This window comes from Salmo salar, chromosome 10 (genome assembly GCF_965601325.2).
Source record: "Salmo salar chromosome 10, fSalSal1, whole genome shotgun sequence".
Lineage (NCBI taxonomy): Eukaryota > Metazoa > Chordata > Actinopteri > Salmoniformes > Salmonidae > Salmo > Salmo salar.
In genome coordinates, this window is record NC_138300.1 from 14,103,062 (window position 1) to 14,120,102 (window position 17,041).

The 17,041-nt window shown below is 42.4% G+C and overlaps 1 protein-coding gene across 2 annotated transcripts; it reads left to right on the plus strand.

Annotated features, from left to right (window-relative positions):
- The first annotated feature begins 9,831 nt into the window (after positions 1-9,831).
- Positions 9,832-17,041, plus strand: LOC106613547 (MOB kinase activator 3C). Of its 2 annotated transcripts, none has more exons than XR_001330517.3 (4): positions 9,832-10,135; positions 13,036-13,651; positions 14,923-15,125; positions 16,181-17,041. XR_001330517.3 is itself a non-coding variant. In XM_014215920.3 (4 exons), the coding sequence occupies exons 2-4, from the start codon at positions 13,238-13,240 to the stop codon at positions 16,208-16,210; spliced, it is 651 nt and encodes a 216-aa protein (XP_014071395.1). In that variant the 5' UTR covers positions 9,841-10,135; positions 13,036-13,237; the 3' UTR covers positions 16,211-17,041. The 2 variants fall into 2 exon arrangements, 1 of the variants encoding a protein (XP_014071395.1); XM_014215920.3 differs by having other exon boundaries at positions 9,841-10,135; positions 13,036-13,655.

Consider the following 17,041-nt stretch of genomic DNA (forward strand, 5'->3'; position numbering starts at 1 on the left):
TCAGGCACAGCAGCAGAGAAATCACTGGCAACTCTGTTATCATGAAGGGGACCATTGTTGCGCCGCTTGCGTCTCTGTCCCCCAGCCAACACAAAGAAAGCGAAGCTAACATCCATTTCACCCTTCATCTGGACTGGAAGTCGAAGTCTTTACTAAAATAAACATGTACAACCCCACAATGACACCTACAAAAACAATCATGAGATTTCTAAATGTAATTTCAAAAATGTGTTTCTCATCTAACAACATGGAACCCTTCCCCTAGTCTAGAGACTGTGACATTCAGAACACATGAGAGAAAGAGACCAGTTGGTGGATGCAATAAAACATGTCATTTTCCTGTTTACTCAGGGCTGGTTGTTGAATCTAATAACATAGACACAGTCATGATGGCTCCTACTACATGACGACAGTGACTCACTGACTAATACTACGTTGTAAGTGCTGCTTGCTCTCACTCGTATGAAATCACTTAGTCTGAACTCCCCACCACGCCCCAGTTTCAAAAGGAGGAACAGATGTTCAGATAATCTTTAACGCTGCATAGTTATGACATAGCTATGACGCTCACTCACTTTCCCTCTAGAAGAAACGTGTGCGACACAGACACGAACACACACTGCCTTTATTCACCAGCTCAAATTGAATTCCTGATGTGTTATCACTATGTTTTCAACCATCTAAAAGCACAGTCAAATTCCATTGTAAAAACATGGGTGGAATGTTATTAATATTTTTCATCATTTCATAATTAATAAAGATTATTAAAAAAATATATCTATTTCAGATTTTGGTGATGTACATAAAGTGTAATATTAGGATGCAAACTAAAAATGGAATACATTTCAACTCTATATCTGACATGGTACAGGTGTCTAAGCCATAAATAACCATGTGTGTGAGGTCTATACTTTTGTTTCAATGTCCATGTGTTTCAGACTACCAATAATGCGTGACCTTGATTTAACCCACTGCAGTAAAAGGTTATTCAGTAGCCTACTAATTTCTCCCTAATTTCAGCAAGCTCTTAGATTCTTTGTGACGTAAAAGACTTGGCAAACAAGCCATCACTAATTAAGAGTGAATCTACTGTAACGAGGTACTTAGCCAGGACTAAGACCTTCAAGTGTGCATCACAAATGGCACCCCATACATATTCCCATCAACTGTTAACAGTTGTGCAGATGTACTTTAATGGCCTCTTAGTTTCTCTGTAAGCCAACGCCGTGTTACCGTATTGCTCTGTCCCACAGGATAGAGTAGAGATGAGGGAGGCAGAGGGTTAGAGGGAGTTAGAGGCAGCTCTCTCCCCCCCTCTCAGTCAGTCCCTCCCCTGCTCTTATCCAGAGGAAGTAAGGTTAAGTGTCTTGCTCAAGGGAACATCAGCAGATTTTTTTCACCCAGTCACTCAGGGACTTGAACCACGAACCTTTCAGTCACTGGCCCAATGCTCAACCACCAGGCTACCTGCTGCCCTCAGATTTTTTACCACAATGCTATATGACTGCCAGCATAAACTGCAACATTAACCCATCTCGGCATGTAGCCTAGTATTGGGCCAGAAACCGAAAGGTCACTAGTTTGAATCGCTGAGCTGACAAGGTGAAAAATCTGTTGATGTACCATTGAGCAAGGCACTTAACCCTAATTACAGGGTCACTGTTGATAATGGCAGACCCTGGCAATGACCCCACTCTCTGAGGTTCTCTTAGAGAGAGTAGCATATGCAAAAAAACATATTTTCAATACACGCTTGTACATGTGTGAAATAGGACCAATATAAGCACCCACCAAATTATGAATCTGTGCCCTGCTGACCTGGTGTGTGAGAGTGTGTGTTCTAATACTTACAAAACAAGTAAGCATGTGTCTCCGAGACTTCTCTCTGTACCCTAGACTGTGCTGTACCAGGGCCTTCGCTACCCTCACATTCCACTGAATGGAATGAGGGCCCGGAAGTGTTTTGGGGTGAACTTCCCCTTTAATAAAGCCAGGCAAGTGTTATAAAGGGCCCAGAAGTGTTTTGGAGTGAATTTCCCCTTTAATAACGGTTTTCCAATCATATAAGAAAGAAATCTCAATGAGCATTACATACATATGCACACAACATTATGAACCAAGAGTAATCAAAGAGTGACCCAAGACTATAGCCTACTATAGATTTTGGCAAAAAAAAAATCCTCCCAATCTTTGCAATATGGCTGGACTCTCAATGACTGACACGTTTATGCCACCTCCACTAGTGTCTTTGGCCGAGGTAAGCGGCACCGTAGTAGTACAGCCTCTACCTGCAGGAGCAGACCAGACAGAGCATGCACACTCTACACTGGTCTCATTCTGTTGTCGTCGTCGTCCCCCACCCCCTCCTTGTTGCTCCCTCACTGAGTACTCAGGTTTCTGGAACTTTCCACAGATACACAAGGTCACTGCACGTTCAGGGGCAGGCTGAATGCATGTGAATGTGTTCCTATGCATATGAAACCTGGCTGTAAGACATTTACTACCCTCTAAAGGTGTGGGTGGGGAGGGTGGATAGTTTGAGTCAGAGGTGTCCACCCTTCAGAGGGATGTGAGGTGAAAGTGCTCCACCCTATACTGAAACACAAAGATCAATGAAACATTTCTGAAATGAAGGTCTGCAACTGAAATTGTAATATAGCCATTCCAGAACGTTGGTCAATGATCAGTCTTGAAATAGCTAAGATATACCAGATATGTACCCAATTGTGTAGGTTGTGTTTTATGTACCATGCCATGGCGGTCTTCTGCATGCTCGGCCACACAAGGTTTGAGACGTCTATCTCCACTTCCCTTCTGATCAGTAGCAAGGGATCTCAGCACTTTTAATTGGATTGATGTTCTATTTACGTTCTATTTGTGATATGTTTACTGTATTTGGGTATGAACTGTACTATGAGAGAGCTCCAACAAAAATGCCAATGAATGTATTACTTTTAATACCTGCAAATGGCAAATAAACTACTTGAACTTGAAAAAAGAAACTAGTTACTAGATCTTTCCTCAATTCCTCGCATCCTCTCTCCTCGAGGTACCTCACCTTGGACTTTCTTCTTCAATGCATTTTGAGAAGGGGGAGAGAGAGAATGCAAGGTAAGTTGCTTTCAAAATGTCAGCCCAGTTGATAGACATTGTTCAGTCTGTTTTAACTGCACTTGTGTTTTCCCAACGGATGAGCAACCTGATACATTTGTTCAGTTAGCGCTGAGATCCTAAGCCAAAATGAAGCTGTGGCTCCCTGCAACACGGTCATTGAGATCAAACTAAGCAGGTAAAAGATCATATCCTGAAGGTAGACTTGAACTATTAGTGTAGAGCAGGGCTGGCAGACAGCGTACTGTATGATTATGTAAGACTATGTATATATTGAATGAAATGACACTATCCATGATGAATGTGAGGAATGCCTTGCCTCTGGTATGAAAATAACTTCCACAAATCAAATGAATTCATCCATGAATTAATTAATTCACTCATTCAACACTTATGGTGAACCTGGGATGATGTATATGCTCGGGGAAACATACTGATGTTCGATCCAGGTGCAGTTCTCTTGGTCGTCTGAGGTGATTAAAAGGGAAAGTTTGTCTGCAAAAGTCTTATGAAAGAAATGATTATTTAGTGCCTTCTAACTACTCACTGTGTCACGACTTCCGCCGAGGTCGGTCCCTCTCCTTGTTCGGGCGGCGCTCGGCGGTCGACGTCACCGGTCTTCTAGCCATCGCCGATCCACCTTTCATTTTCCATTTGTTTTGTCTGTGGGTTTTTCACACCTGGTTTCAATTCCCCCCACTACCTGTTCATTATTTAACCCTCTGTTTCCCACATGCCATTGTGCGTGTTTGTTCTATGTTGATGGCTGTATCTGACAGCTGGTATTTTGTTGCCGGGTTTTGTACCATGCGCCCGTGTAATTTTTGTGGTACCGGTATATTTCACGCACCGTTGTATTGTTTCTATACTGGTGGTTTTCGTGTATTAAATACCTTGTCCACGCATCTCAGCTCTCCTGCGCCTGACTCCTTTTCACCAGTTACCCAAAGCCTTGACACACTGTGCTTAGACAAATTAAGCGATTGCATTTCTGCCATCGTGTGGCTCACGAGGCTCCTCTTCAGGACACAAGCAAATGTCTGCTTAATCTAATGGGAAAGTAGAGCACATAGCCAACTCTTATGAGTAACAAGTTAAGCCATTGTCCTCTCTGTGTTCCTGGATGACTGGGGGGAAATGACCCAGGAGAAAGCCAGCCCATTGCTTAGTGGCCAGTCAAACAATGAGCAAGGGGCATAAAATGATGACCCAAAGCATTTTATTCAGTCCGGTCTTGGTCGTCCTTCCCTTGAGAAGCTGTAGAGGACCGGTTTCCCAGACATACTGTACATTAACCCCAGTCCTGAACTAATAAGCATGCTCAATGGACAATCTCAGTTGAAATAGATTTCATTTCAAGCTTAATCTGTGACCGGGAAACTGGCTGAAAATGTTCGGACAGTTTCCAATTAGATTAAGAAGACATTTGCTTGTGTCCAATTAGCCTGGAGACAAGGCTATCCTTTAGGAAGCAGCCATTGACACTTGACACTGATTGGGCGATAGCAACATTCAAACTAAGTGTGTAAACCAGGGGTGGGAAACGTAAGGCCTGTGGGCCAGATCCTGCCTGCGAGCCCACTCAAACCGGCCCAAGGAAGGTTTGAGTAAACTTTTTTTTAAATCTGATGTCTCTGCCCCAAATTTTGTGGAAAATGTTCCACTGTCCCATAAATCCATATATGCAGATTTTTTGTTGTTGTTGTTGTTGTAAACAGCATCACTCAAGCATTGATTTATGGCACAGTGGAAAATTACATTGTGGTGAATTGCAAGTGATGACTCAGCAAAATCTGACAACCAATTTTCTCTGTAACGAAACAAAATATTGCAACAAAAAAATAGCTTAGGGGGGGGAATGAACTACAAGCACAGAGTAGGCCAGATGAAGTGAAGATTTTATCATGTAAATCTTGGTGGGGCAAACATTTTTTGTTGTTGATGCATACCAAAATTAAGCTGTGGCTCCCTGCAACACAGTCATTGAGATCAAACTAAGCAGGTAAAAGGTCATATCCTGAAGGTAGACTTGACCTATTAGTGGAGAGCAGGGCTGGCAGACAGCGTACTGTATGATTATGTAAGACTATGTATATATTGAATGAAATGACACTATCCATGATGAATGTGAGGAATGCCTTGCCTCTGGTATGAAAATAACTTCCACAAATCAAATGAATTCATCCAGGAATTAATTAATTCACTCATTCAACACTTATGATGAACCTGGGATGATGTATATGCTCGGGGAAACATACTGATGTTCGATCCAGGTGCAGTTCTCTTGGTCGTCTGAGGTGATTAAAAGGGAAAATTTGTCTGCAAAAGTCTTATGAAAGAAATGATTGTTTAGTACCTTCTAACTACTCACTGTGCTTAGACAAATTAAGCGATTGCATTTCTGCCATCGTGTGGCTCACGAGGCTCCTCTTCAGGACACAAGCAAATGTCTGCTTAATCTAATGGGAAAGTAGAGCACATAGCCAACTCTTACGAGTAACAAGTTAAGCCATTGTCCTCTCTGTATTCCTGGCTGACTGGGGGGAAATCTGTCTTTGTGCTTGTCTCCACCCCTCACCAGGTGTCTCCCATCTCCCCTCATTATCCCCTGTGTATTTATACCTGTGTTCTCTGTTTGTCAATTGTCAGTTCGTTTTGTTCGTCAAGCCTACCAGCGGTTTTCCCCTTGCTCCTGTCTTTTCTATAGTTCCTGTTTTCCCGGTTTTGAGCATTCTGCCTGCCCTGACCCTGAGACTGCCTGCCGTTCTGTGCCTTTTGGACTCTGATCTGGATTACTGACCTCTACCTGCCCTTGACCTGTCATTTTGCCTGCCCCCGTTTCTAGTAATAAACTTTTGTTACTTCGACACTGTCTGCATCTGGGTCTTCCATTAAACACGATACATACGGCCTGTGGGCCAGATCCGGCCTGCGAGCAAACTCAATCCGGCCCAGGTAAGGTTTGAGCAAACTTTTTTTTTTATCTAATGTTCCACTGTCCAATAAATCCATATTTTTGTTGTTGTAAACAGCATCACTCAAACATTGATTTATGGCACAGTGGAAAAATGCATTGTAGTCAATTGCAAGTGATGGCTCGGCACAATGTGACAACCAATTTTCTCTGTAATGAACCAAAATATATATTTTTTAAATATGGTTTGGGGGATCAACTACTAGCACAGAGTAGGCCAGATTCAGTGGCGATTTTTGCATGTAAATCTTGGTGGGGCAAACAATTATATATTTTTTTATGCATGCCAGCAAAGCCACTACACTACACAATATGGTGACAAACGGTGCCCCAAACTGTTAGGGCCTACATAAAGCTGTCCCAACAGCAGTCCCAACACCTTACCACTGCTACATCTGTCTGTCAGCGGAGCCTTTTCTGGCAGTGATCAGTTCATTCGGCCTCATTAACCGCCTTTAAAAAAAAACATAACTGATATGGCTGACTTGCTTAAACAAATGTGATTTCTACTGAGAATTGAGATGTACAAACTATGGCACAAGGAGAGGACGAGCGGATAAGAGGCAATCCGTAATTTTGATTAAGACATTAATGAGTGAGCTAGGACGGACGTAATAGTTCAGCACTTTTGAAATATACAGCGACAGAATTAGAAACATGGGCTTTTCTTACAGTATTCTCCCTGCACACCAAGTCAGAACCGTAGGATAAATAATGGGGGCATATAAGCAGACAATGAAAGCTCTTGCAATTTATGTTGCTTTCAAGACAACTTGGAACTCTGGAAAAAAACAGCTCTAAAAAGTGGTTTGAGTTCCTGACTTGCAATACAGAGTTGGATGACCTTTCAAAATGTTTTCCCAGTCGGAGCTTGTTTTTTCCTAGTTCCCAGTTGTCTTGAACTGAAGTCAGATTTCACAGTCCTTAGTTTCCAGTTGTTTGAGTGTGGCAGAAGTCTTGCTGAATTGACAGCATGGCCAATGTTGAAAGTTTATCCTTTTAAGCTTCGAAAAAGACCCTTAAACCCAGACTTGGACCACACATCCACTCCACTGAATAGCAGGCTAGTGATTGCTTTGCAAAGCTTACAGTTAGCCACTGATTCCTTCCAAACCGCTCATTTGCGATTTCCAACTTGTGTAATGTTTATGTCCAATGGCAACGATACATTTTGAGCACCGATACATTTTAACTATAATTTCTTTTCATTATTTCTCTTCATATGACAAGGATTTAAAAGGATTTGCCAGTAGATTGTTGACTTGATTCATGATGATGACTGCTAGCTTGCTAGCTAAGATTTTGAAAGTATGATGTTGACCAATCAAAGCTACTGTAGATATCGCCCAAAAAATGGTCGCCACCGGCCAGATGTAAAAATGACACAATGGTATTGCGATTGCACAATTGGTGGCCCACACACTTCCTGTTCATGTAGTAACGGTAGTGGCACGCGCATGATCTTGATTACAAATCTGACTGTAATTTGTAGGAATTAGGAATAGCATATTCACATAGCATGTACATAAAAAAAACTTGTTACTTCAGACTTTTACAAGTTTATCAAGTCAAGTGGTTTTGAAATCCCCTACCATGACTAATCATATGTATGCATGCAAGTATAACAGGCAACTGTTGTGACATTGTGACACCCTAGCCAACAGTATACCTTAGATCACCTGCAGCCACATACCTATAGGTTACCTGTTTTATAATTTTTATACTAGAAATACTTTTGATTCAAGTGGAACACAAAACAGCAAGTATCTAATAATCTGTCAAATAAAAGTATTACCCACCTGGAACAAAGTGGTGGAGAGCGTGAGAACCTTTAAATGTGTCATGTTTCAACTGAAAAGCTTGTCCCTCCCTCCTCCCTGCGTTTTTTGATAACTTTGATGGAGCAGGAAAGGGTGGGCGGTCGAAGGAAAAGGCGGTGTCGTTTCTCACTAGAACTAGACCGGTGAGAGCCTTCTTATTTATTTAACCAGGCAAGTCAGTTAAGAACAAATTCTTATTTACAATGACGGCCTACCCCGGCCAAAACCCTTAACCCGGATGACGCTGGGCCAATTGTGTGTCGCCCTATGGGACTCCCAATCACAGCCGGTTGTTATACAGCCTGGAATCGAACCTCTAGCACTGAGATGCAGTGCCGTAGACCGCCGTGTCACTCGGGAGCCCCGAGGATGCTGAGACATAAAATGGTTCCAGACTGTCAATAGTGTAATTGTAGCCATTTATGATTGTATTAGATAGCTTTAAAATGGGAGCCACTGTACTGTACGCACACGGGCTTATTTTATTAGTAATTTACAATACATTCTTGGTTAAACTTATTTGATTGAGTTCTGTTATAATCTGTTTTTATTATCTCTAATTAGTTTATACTGTCCTATTCAGCAGTGGTTTCATTTACAGATTACTTTGCTGTAATTTGTGTGGTAAGTTTCTAATCGTTCTCTTTTTTATTTCACTTAGTGTGAAAGGAGAAAAAAAGAAAGAAGCAACCCGAAACCCTGCTCTTGATAGCGTTACTGCTCTTCAATGAGCTTTACGTATCGGCCTCAAGGCCTCCGTCGGAGCTTGTACTTAGTGTGAAAGGGAAAGGCAGGGCAAGGCTTGACAATGCACAGCATCTTCGTAAATCTAACATTCATTTCATAATTGATTATTGGCAATGACTTATTGACCGCAGCTTCTGTTTAAGCTCTGGATTTCATGAGAAACCTTTCTCGTTTCTGAGCCCTCAAGACCAAGAGATATGGAGATGCTGACACCCAGTGGATGTTGTGGGTCACTGCATGAAGAGTTTTATCCGTAATTACATGCAAACCTCTTCATTGCAGCTGTGAGATACAGGATTCATGATTTTGAAATATGCACTTTGACGATCAATATTCAACATTTATTTGATTGAGTGGAGGTCTATTTTTGCTTAATAGGTTGCAAATCTGTTATAATCGTTGTGTAAAACACAGTACGTAACATGTTACGGACAATTACAATTGGACCGTTTATTCACAGTAACATACCAAGCGGGTCACCGGGTAAGTCTTCCCTACATGACATGCACTTCAGAGAGAAGGGCCTGCTCTCTCTCTCTCTCTCTCTCTCTCTCTCTCTGCCAGTCCCTCCCTTTCTCTCATCCTGCAGGCCTGGAGGCCACTGCTTTATCACGGCACTGCAGGAGGGTCCACTGAATGCAGCCAGTGTCTGACCAGGTAACTTTAAACTACAGAGAACTCTTCCTCTGGACGGCGTCCACAGCAACGTTAGACCATCAGGGAACAAACAAGCCTTACCGTTTTACTGTGGAAGGGAGCTGGTGAACAAGAACATTTCTGCGAAACATGTTGCATTTGATTACTCACGGCTGTTTTCTCTGTAATTCGTCTCCTTTGTAGATTTGTGACACTTGCTTGTGTACGTGTGGCACCACACAATACATTTCTGCGGGCCAAAATTGATGGATTTGGTTATGCCTTGGCAACGACAGTGAAATGATATGTTTTTGAGAAATGACAAAGAGAGAGCGAGAGACTAGACTGCACGCCAAGAGGCCTGCAGCACTTATGCGTAGTGTGTGTCCGCTCCCCCTGCTCTGGCTCTGTGGGATAATAAGAGGGTTTGTTTTCCCAGAGCTCCCACATGAGGGCTGGGCCTCGTTGGCTAAGGGGGACGGGCTGCCTTCCTACAGGATAAGTAGAAAGAGAGAGAGAAAGAGGAGTGGCAGAGAGGGAACCTCCTCTGTCGATTTATAGGTCTTCCATGCACACATACACACACGTAGATAGACACACGGAGACAGCAGGGGCCTCTCAGACAAAGTCAGGATGTGACATCACTCACAGGAAGAGAAGCCAAACAACTTTTCGACTTGTACTTTTTTTTGTCCGCGCTACTGTGTCGCTGGCTTCTCAGTGAAGTTGGAGCCTCAAGGTCTGTTGGTGGCTGGGAAGGAGGGAGTATCCGTAGGAACCGGAGAGGGACAGATCTGCCTGGATCTTTGTCCACATTCCAAGTCGTCCACATTGGGAGCCCAGCCAGGTACTGTGAGGAAACTTCTCCCCTTTTTGTATGTCTCTGTTGATCTCCTTGTATCTCTCTCACTCTTTCACTTTGATGCATATAACTGGATCCAACTGCGTTTGGTCCATTGCATTAGCGACTATTTTCTCTCCCACATATGTGTGTAGGATCTAGAAAGAGCTGCTGTTATTCTCCACTGTCAGAAGGAAATTCCATGGAAAACTCAGTAAAGTATGCAGTGTGCACAGTGGGTCTGGTCCGCCATCCCCCGTACGTGATCAGACATGCACCAGTCTGTAATTGGAGAGGCATGTGGAGACTGAGAAGCAGTGAAGTCAACAAAGCAAATGTACCCCAATCCCTTGGCCTGTATGGAAATGTATTCTCTGTGCACTGCGACTGTTAAATACAGTAGTACTCTGGGGTTTACGGTCCATGACTGTTATTCACATCTGTGGATCTGAAAGTTAGATACCATAACCAATGGAGGGTAGTAGACGTCACCAAATCAGCTGACTATCCAGTTGTAGACCAGCACATATTTTCTGGTCATTCTCAAAGGGACTACAAACTCAGTGCTTTCCCAATGTTGAATGCCTGTATGATCGACAATAGAAACTCACCAGTAGAGCTAATAGATGTAAAGTACTGAGGAAGAGGAGGATCCTGTTCACACCACACATACTGTGTACAAACACCATGCATATGTGGAGGAAGCTGTCAAGAAGATGGATGACATTCTCCTCCTGAACAGTCCAGGGCACCCTCATTCCTACACGTCTCGGAGTAGGAATGCTGATCTACAATCAGTTCTGCCTTTCGGATCAAAATGAAAAAGATTATATGGAGAGGGGGGACCTGATCCTAGGTCAGCACTCCTATTCTGAGATGCTTTATAAATACAGGCCACGAGGAGTGAAAGAGGAAGCTCTTTGTCAAAGGGCTGCTAAAGTCTAACGCCTCTATCAGACCGACAACGTCATTGCATCAATACTGCGTAATAAATTCTGCAGTCAAACTTGTTTCATTATGTAGTCAAACATTTTAGTGGATATGAATGCAACAAAAGTTCAACATTCACCTTTTGCTTAACTTGTTCAAGTCAAGTCGACGCACACAATTTTATGCATATCTTGTGTAAATCCAATCTATGCACCACCCAGAACACAGAACGCACTTCAACTGCCTCTGCAGCACAATACTGCAAGACAAAATGAGCTTTCCATTGAAAATGAATGTACTTCTGATGTACATAAACGCAATGACGCTATTGGTCTAATCGAGGCGTAATAGCAAAACGGCAGTAAAACTACACTAAACCAAGTGTAATTCAACATTTCTACTTGGACTCATTCTGCATGACTCTGTAGATTTCAGACTCAGAGCACATGAATAAGCTTGACTTATATAGAAATACAAATATTTCCCACCTTAACCACTCACGTTGCACCATAACAAAACCAGGAACTGTTGAGAGCAGCTGTGTGAAATGGAACGTGGGACACAAATGTGGATACAGTCACATATAGTCATAAAGGCACGAGACAGTGTCGTTTAGAATGAAAGAAGAAGCTATATTAAAAGAAGCTTCAGAAGCATTTTAGAACATCATACTGTTTCGAATTTATTCCGCGTATACTATTTGGAACAAATACCTGCATGACTTATTGACAGCTGTAAAGTTTGCCTTGGCTTTTCAGAGCACTCCACATGAAACTCATGGAAACTCAGTAAAGTTCAGATCCTTCTTAACCATAGAGCTGAGTAGCCAGTTGGCTACTAAACCTGCCCTGTACTGAACTATTTTGCTGGGGAGTTCTCAGTAAGATCTCATCCACCATGAGTTATTCTCTTCTCTCTGGTGCACTTGACTTGATTGACATACGAGTTGTTGTGATGTCTCATCCCTCTAAATGACTCCCCCCTACCCCTTCACCCCCCCCCCCTTTTTCATACGATATTCTGATACTTACAATCATTTGTTATTAACCCTTATGATTAAAAAAAAAAAGTAATTTAGTCTAATAGATTTTTTTCCTTCTGCAGCGTTCACTGTCTGAAAGGAAAATGTCAAACCCATTCAGGCTGTTTGATCCTTAATCAGTCCAGGACACTGCAAAATTATCTCCCCATTATCTGCCAGATGGTTAATGACTAATAATAACTTGATGCATGACGCTATTACAGTAATTATCTACTGTGCTATTGTCCATCCCTACAGGAGAGTAGATCTCTGTCAATATTGTATCAGGTCAATGGTGAAGGTGTTAGACGACTCATGGTGCTACAATTGAACTTGAGGCAGTGTAGCTGCGCTACTCAAGTGGATTTTCTCCAATGGACTTGTATGACCAGTTGGAGGTAGTGTTCTGCATAGTTAATGATGAGCGTGTGGGTGGCTGCTTTAGGTGGAAAGTTGAAAATGTCTCATGTACAGACGACGTAAAGAACCCTTTCACAACGCTTCCTCTTAGTGAAGTGCAGCATGCTCTACATTTACACAATTACCTTTGGCTATCCCCTCTGATCTGATTTCAGTATTAGATCACACTGGACCTATTTCAAGGGCACTATGGTTGTTAGTCTTGTGACTTTCAACGCATAGTGGCCGCCAGAAAATAGTGGTCATCAGAAATGAATTCCGCAAATGGATTCTTCTCACCTCATATTTGGGGTCATATTTTCTATTCCGAGCAGTTTCACAATCACTACATGCTTTGCTCATCAAGTCCTTCAAGATATTCCCTTTGTAAACAACCTTACAGTATTGTTTCTACTTTGCTGCTTTCGTTTCCTGATTTCTATCATGCTGCCTGATTCTGGTCTGTTGAACACTTTGTTTGCAGGCATGATAGCATTGTGAATGAGCTGAGCATCACTAACCTCTCATGACCTATTTTGTTTCCTCTATGTCTCAGAGAGGGGTCCCTCCACTCTCAATCATCCCCAATGTAGAGGTCACTGCCCTCTGAATAGAACAACTCTTCAGAGACCTGCAACCTAATCAAACGTATGTTAGTGAAACCTGTCCAATCCATGCTCAGGAACCCCCCCCCCCCCCCCCCCCCCCAACACACACACTAACCATTAGGCCACACCATAGAGTCCACCATTAAGACAATGGCGCTCTGTCTCGGACAAGTCTTCAGCAAAGACAAAACGTTTAGGCCTCGGAAGCGCTTTGAGCCTGGGACACAGCGCTTTGAGCTGTACAAGAAGGCCCAGGCCTCTCTGAAGTCCGGCCTGGACCTGAGGAAAGTGGTCCAGCTTCCCGAAGGAGAGAACATCAACGACTGGATCGCCGTGCACGTGGTGGACTTCTTCAACCGCATCAACCTGATCTACGGCACGGTCAGCGAGTTCTGCACCGAGCGCACCTGCCCCATCATGTCCGGGGGCCTGCGCTACGAGTACCGGTGGCAGGACGGAGACGACTACAAGAAGCCCACCAAGCTGCCCGCCTTGAAATACATGAACCTTCTGATGGACTGGATAGAGACCAACATCAACAACGAGAACATCTTCCCCACGAGAGTAGGTGTGTAAGGCAGTGGTTCCAAACTAGGATAGTGAACGCACCTGCGATGTGGCTTCATGCCCACGCTCTCTGACAGTATCTTTAATGGATCTAGAAAGGTTCAAAGAAAGGTTAATTAGATAGGTTAGTTACACAATGAGGGTGGCAGAGTGTGAATTATGGGGGACCAGTGTGAGCTAAGCTCCCCATGAATGAAACATGAGCTCCTCTAAATGCAATAAAAGTCAAACTTTTGGGGGGGGGGGGGGTCCCTAAATATTGATAATTTGACCAAGACGGCCGACAGCGCTGACCGCAAAAAGCATCAATCTCACTGGAGAAAGCGTCCGAGTGAGTGAAACAGCGCCTCTCTGTCTCAGTATGTGTAGCCCATGTATCTGATGCTGTCTGGTCAAAAAGAGTATGATGCTTTCTCCGGTGAGATAGATTCAGACACTTGCGAATTGAAGGAAAATTATGAAATATAATTTCATGATTATTTTTATTTGTTTATAGTTTTTTGGGGAACCATAGATTCCCTTGGCATCCATGAATGCACACCACTATATTAGGCCTAATGACAATGGCCAAATGTCATTACATGTCTTTTTCCATTCATCAAATAGCAAGTGTACAGTGTGCACGGTTTGGATGCTGGAATTATTTTGGAGTAGACAAATGTGCGCAGCTGCGGTTAGCCTACTTCTTGAAGTGATTTATTTGACAATCAGATGAAAACATCATGACTGGCTGTGTTCATGCCACATTAAAATCGAATACATTTTTTTACTGTTAAATGACATCTTTACTGTTAGGCCCATAAGAAAATTCCTAAGTGAGGCTCCTCCGAATGTCACGGTATAATTTTCACTCTGGGGGGTGGCATTTGGAAGAAATTGAATGGGGTACTCTGAGTCTATTGTTCATCGTCAAAGGGTTGTTATCAAGCTCTGTTTGAGGAGGGAGATTATGTGCATGAATAATCTATTAAATTAACATGTAATTGCATTGCGGGCTGCCGAGAGAAATTTTGCAGTATATGATCTACCTACAGTATAGGATATTGATGTCCAGTGTGGTTTGAATGATCTCCAATGGAAACGAATGTGATAGCTTTAATGCTAAGTGAAATGTAATTACGAAACATAATAGAACATCATTATGGAACATAATGACATTCTGATAGTTACAAATAGTTTTTCATTAATGTATCCAGGGATGGTCTCTAAAAGGAATCTAATGGGGTGGCAGTCTTCCTCACTGATAGTTCTATCCTCTTTGGTCCCAGGTGTTCCTTTCCCTAAGAACTTCCAACAGGTGTGCAAGAAGATCCTGAGCCGTCTCTTCCGGGTCTTTGTGCACGTCTACATCCACCACTTTGACAGCATCTGCAGTATGGGCGCCGAGGCCCATATCAATACCTGCTACAAACACTACTATTATTTCATCTCTGAGTTCAGCCTCATCGAGCACTCTGAACTGGAGCCCCTGGTGAGAAAGGAGGTGTGGGGTGAACGGAGGGGGGAGGGGGGGTAAAAAGTAGTGCACTAAATATGGAATAGGGTGCCATTTGGGATGTACCCTTAGATCGCGCTTGGGTGGAAGGTTTCCATTTCTGTGTCCTGTAAGTTCATATTTAGGACAGGGGTAGAAGGGTGTCTGGATATGAATTTATGAGGGCGTATCCTTCACATTACTATCATTCAGACTTACTAGTTTTGCATTGGCCCAATGAGGGAGGAGCTTACATTTTCCTCCATAAAACGAAGGCAGTGTATTGTCTGCGTTATTTCACACCACAACAGAACATGTTGTTTTGAGTGTCTGCGCAAACCACATAAACTGGGTGATTATACAGAATCAACTCTGGGCATAGAGCATATTACTAAATCACAGTCCAGTATAAAATAATTATACGATAGCTGTGTGTCTTTCATTTTCCCTTTGGCACTGTCATTGGAATTAATGATGCACCACTTATTTCCCCAGTTTGCATCATAAAAGAAACTTGTTAAACTCTTTGTAAAAAATCTGGTTTGGTTTATATAACCATCATAAGTGAAATTGCAGTCTAGCCAGCCATAAGTGAGAATCATGTCACTTTCAAGTTGTTTTCTCTAGTGCAGAGAGCTTCGTTACATCTGAACAGATGGAGGTAGGAGCTCCAAGGTACAATAAAATGCCTCTGTTATCATCATTATAAAGGACAGACTTTACTTCCCCCCCGGTGAAAAAGTAATGAGACTACATCAACAACATAATCTGGGGGGAAATAAACGTTGTTAACATAGGATGGTGTGATAGACTGAGCATTTAGCTTTTCTGCTTTTGGATGACTAGAGGTAAGATGGAAACAGCCGAGTGACTTCTCATCAGATGATGACTTTATTGTAGCCTATCTGTTCGAATATATTTGTTGCCTTATACAGCGTGACAGTAGGTGTGTAGCATTGTCTGTTACTATAAATTAAGCCTGGGGCAATCTACTGGTCATTTGTCAATATCATATGAATTGCCTGTCTCTCCTCTCTTTTCTTTACCCCCAGAGAGCAATGACAGAGAAGATCTGTAACTAAACCACTTGGACAATGGAGTGTACATCATTTCAAAATTCCACGGAGCCCTTCAGGAGGCCCACTGCTTAAATACCATTCCAAACACGCAAACCAAAGGACAGTTGAGTGGATTTTGAGTGGATTTGATGAACTTAACTGTTATCCATCTAGCATTAGAATGTTTATTCACATTTTCAGCCAATAGGCTATATGTTTTTAGGAAAAAGGACTGTTCTGCTTCCTAGATTTTGTGCTGTGACATGCAGCATTTCAGTATTGTGTTTTTTATTTGAATAACTATTCTTTCTCTGTTTTATTAAGCATGAATATGTTTTTCTTGTGCATGTTCTTGACATCATTAACTTCCAAAATGTGTTTGCGGTTTCGAGGTGTTTGAGCCATTTTGTGATGGACAGAAGGCGACATCACAAGACCACTTTACAGTATTTAGCATTTTGTGACAAATACGTGTCCAATGTGTCCCAGCCAGAGGCAACAGAGTTAAGGACTTTGAAAAACAGACATTTTTTGAGGTGTCTGGGTAAGTACAGGGTGACAACTGGAAGCAATAATTGTGAAATACTGACTTCATTTTCATTTACCAAAACTAGTTAAACTGGGATTACTCTGGGAGACTAATCTGATTGAGCTGTGTAACTGATTCAATTGCCATGTGTTAGGACAAGTAAATTCACCCACTACAATTAGTGTTTTGTTGCATGCCCTGTTAATTTGCATTTTATTATTAAGGAAATGTTTTAGCTGTGATCAAACTAAATATCAGACCTAGGATATTTTCATTCAGATGGTGACCAATTAAAACCTGCCTCATTGCTTTTGTAAAACCTTAAA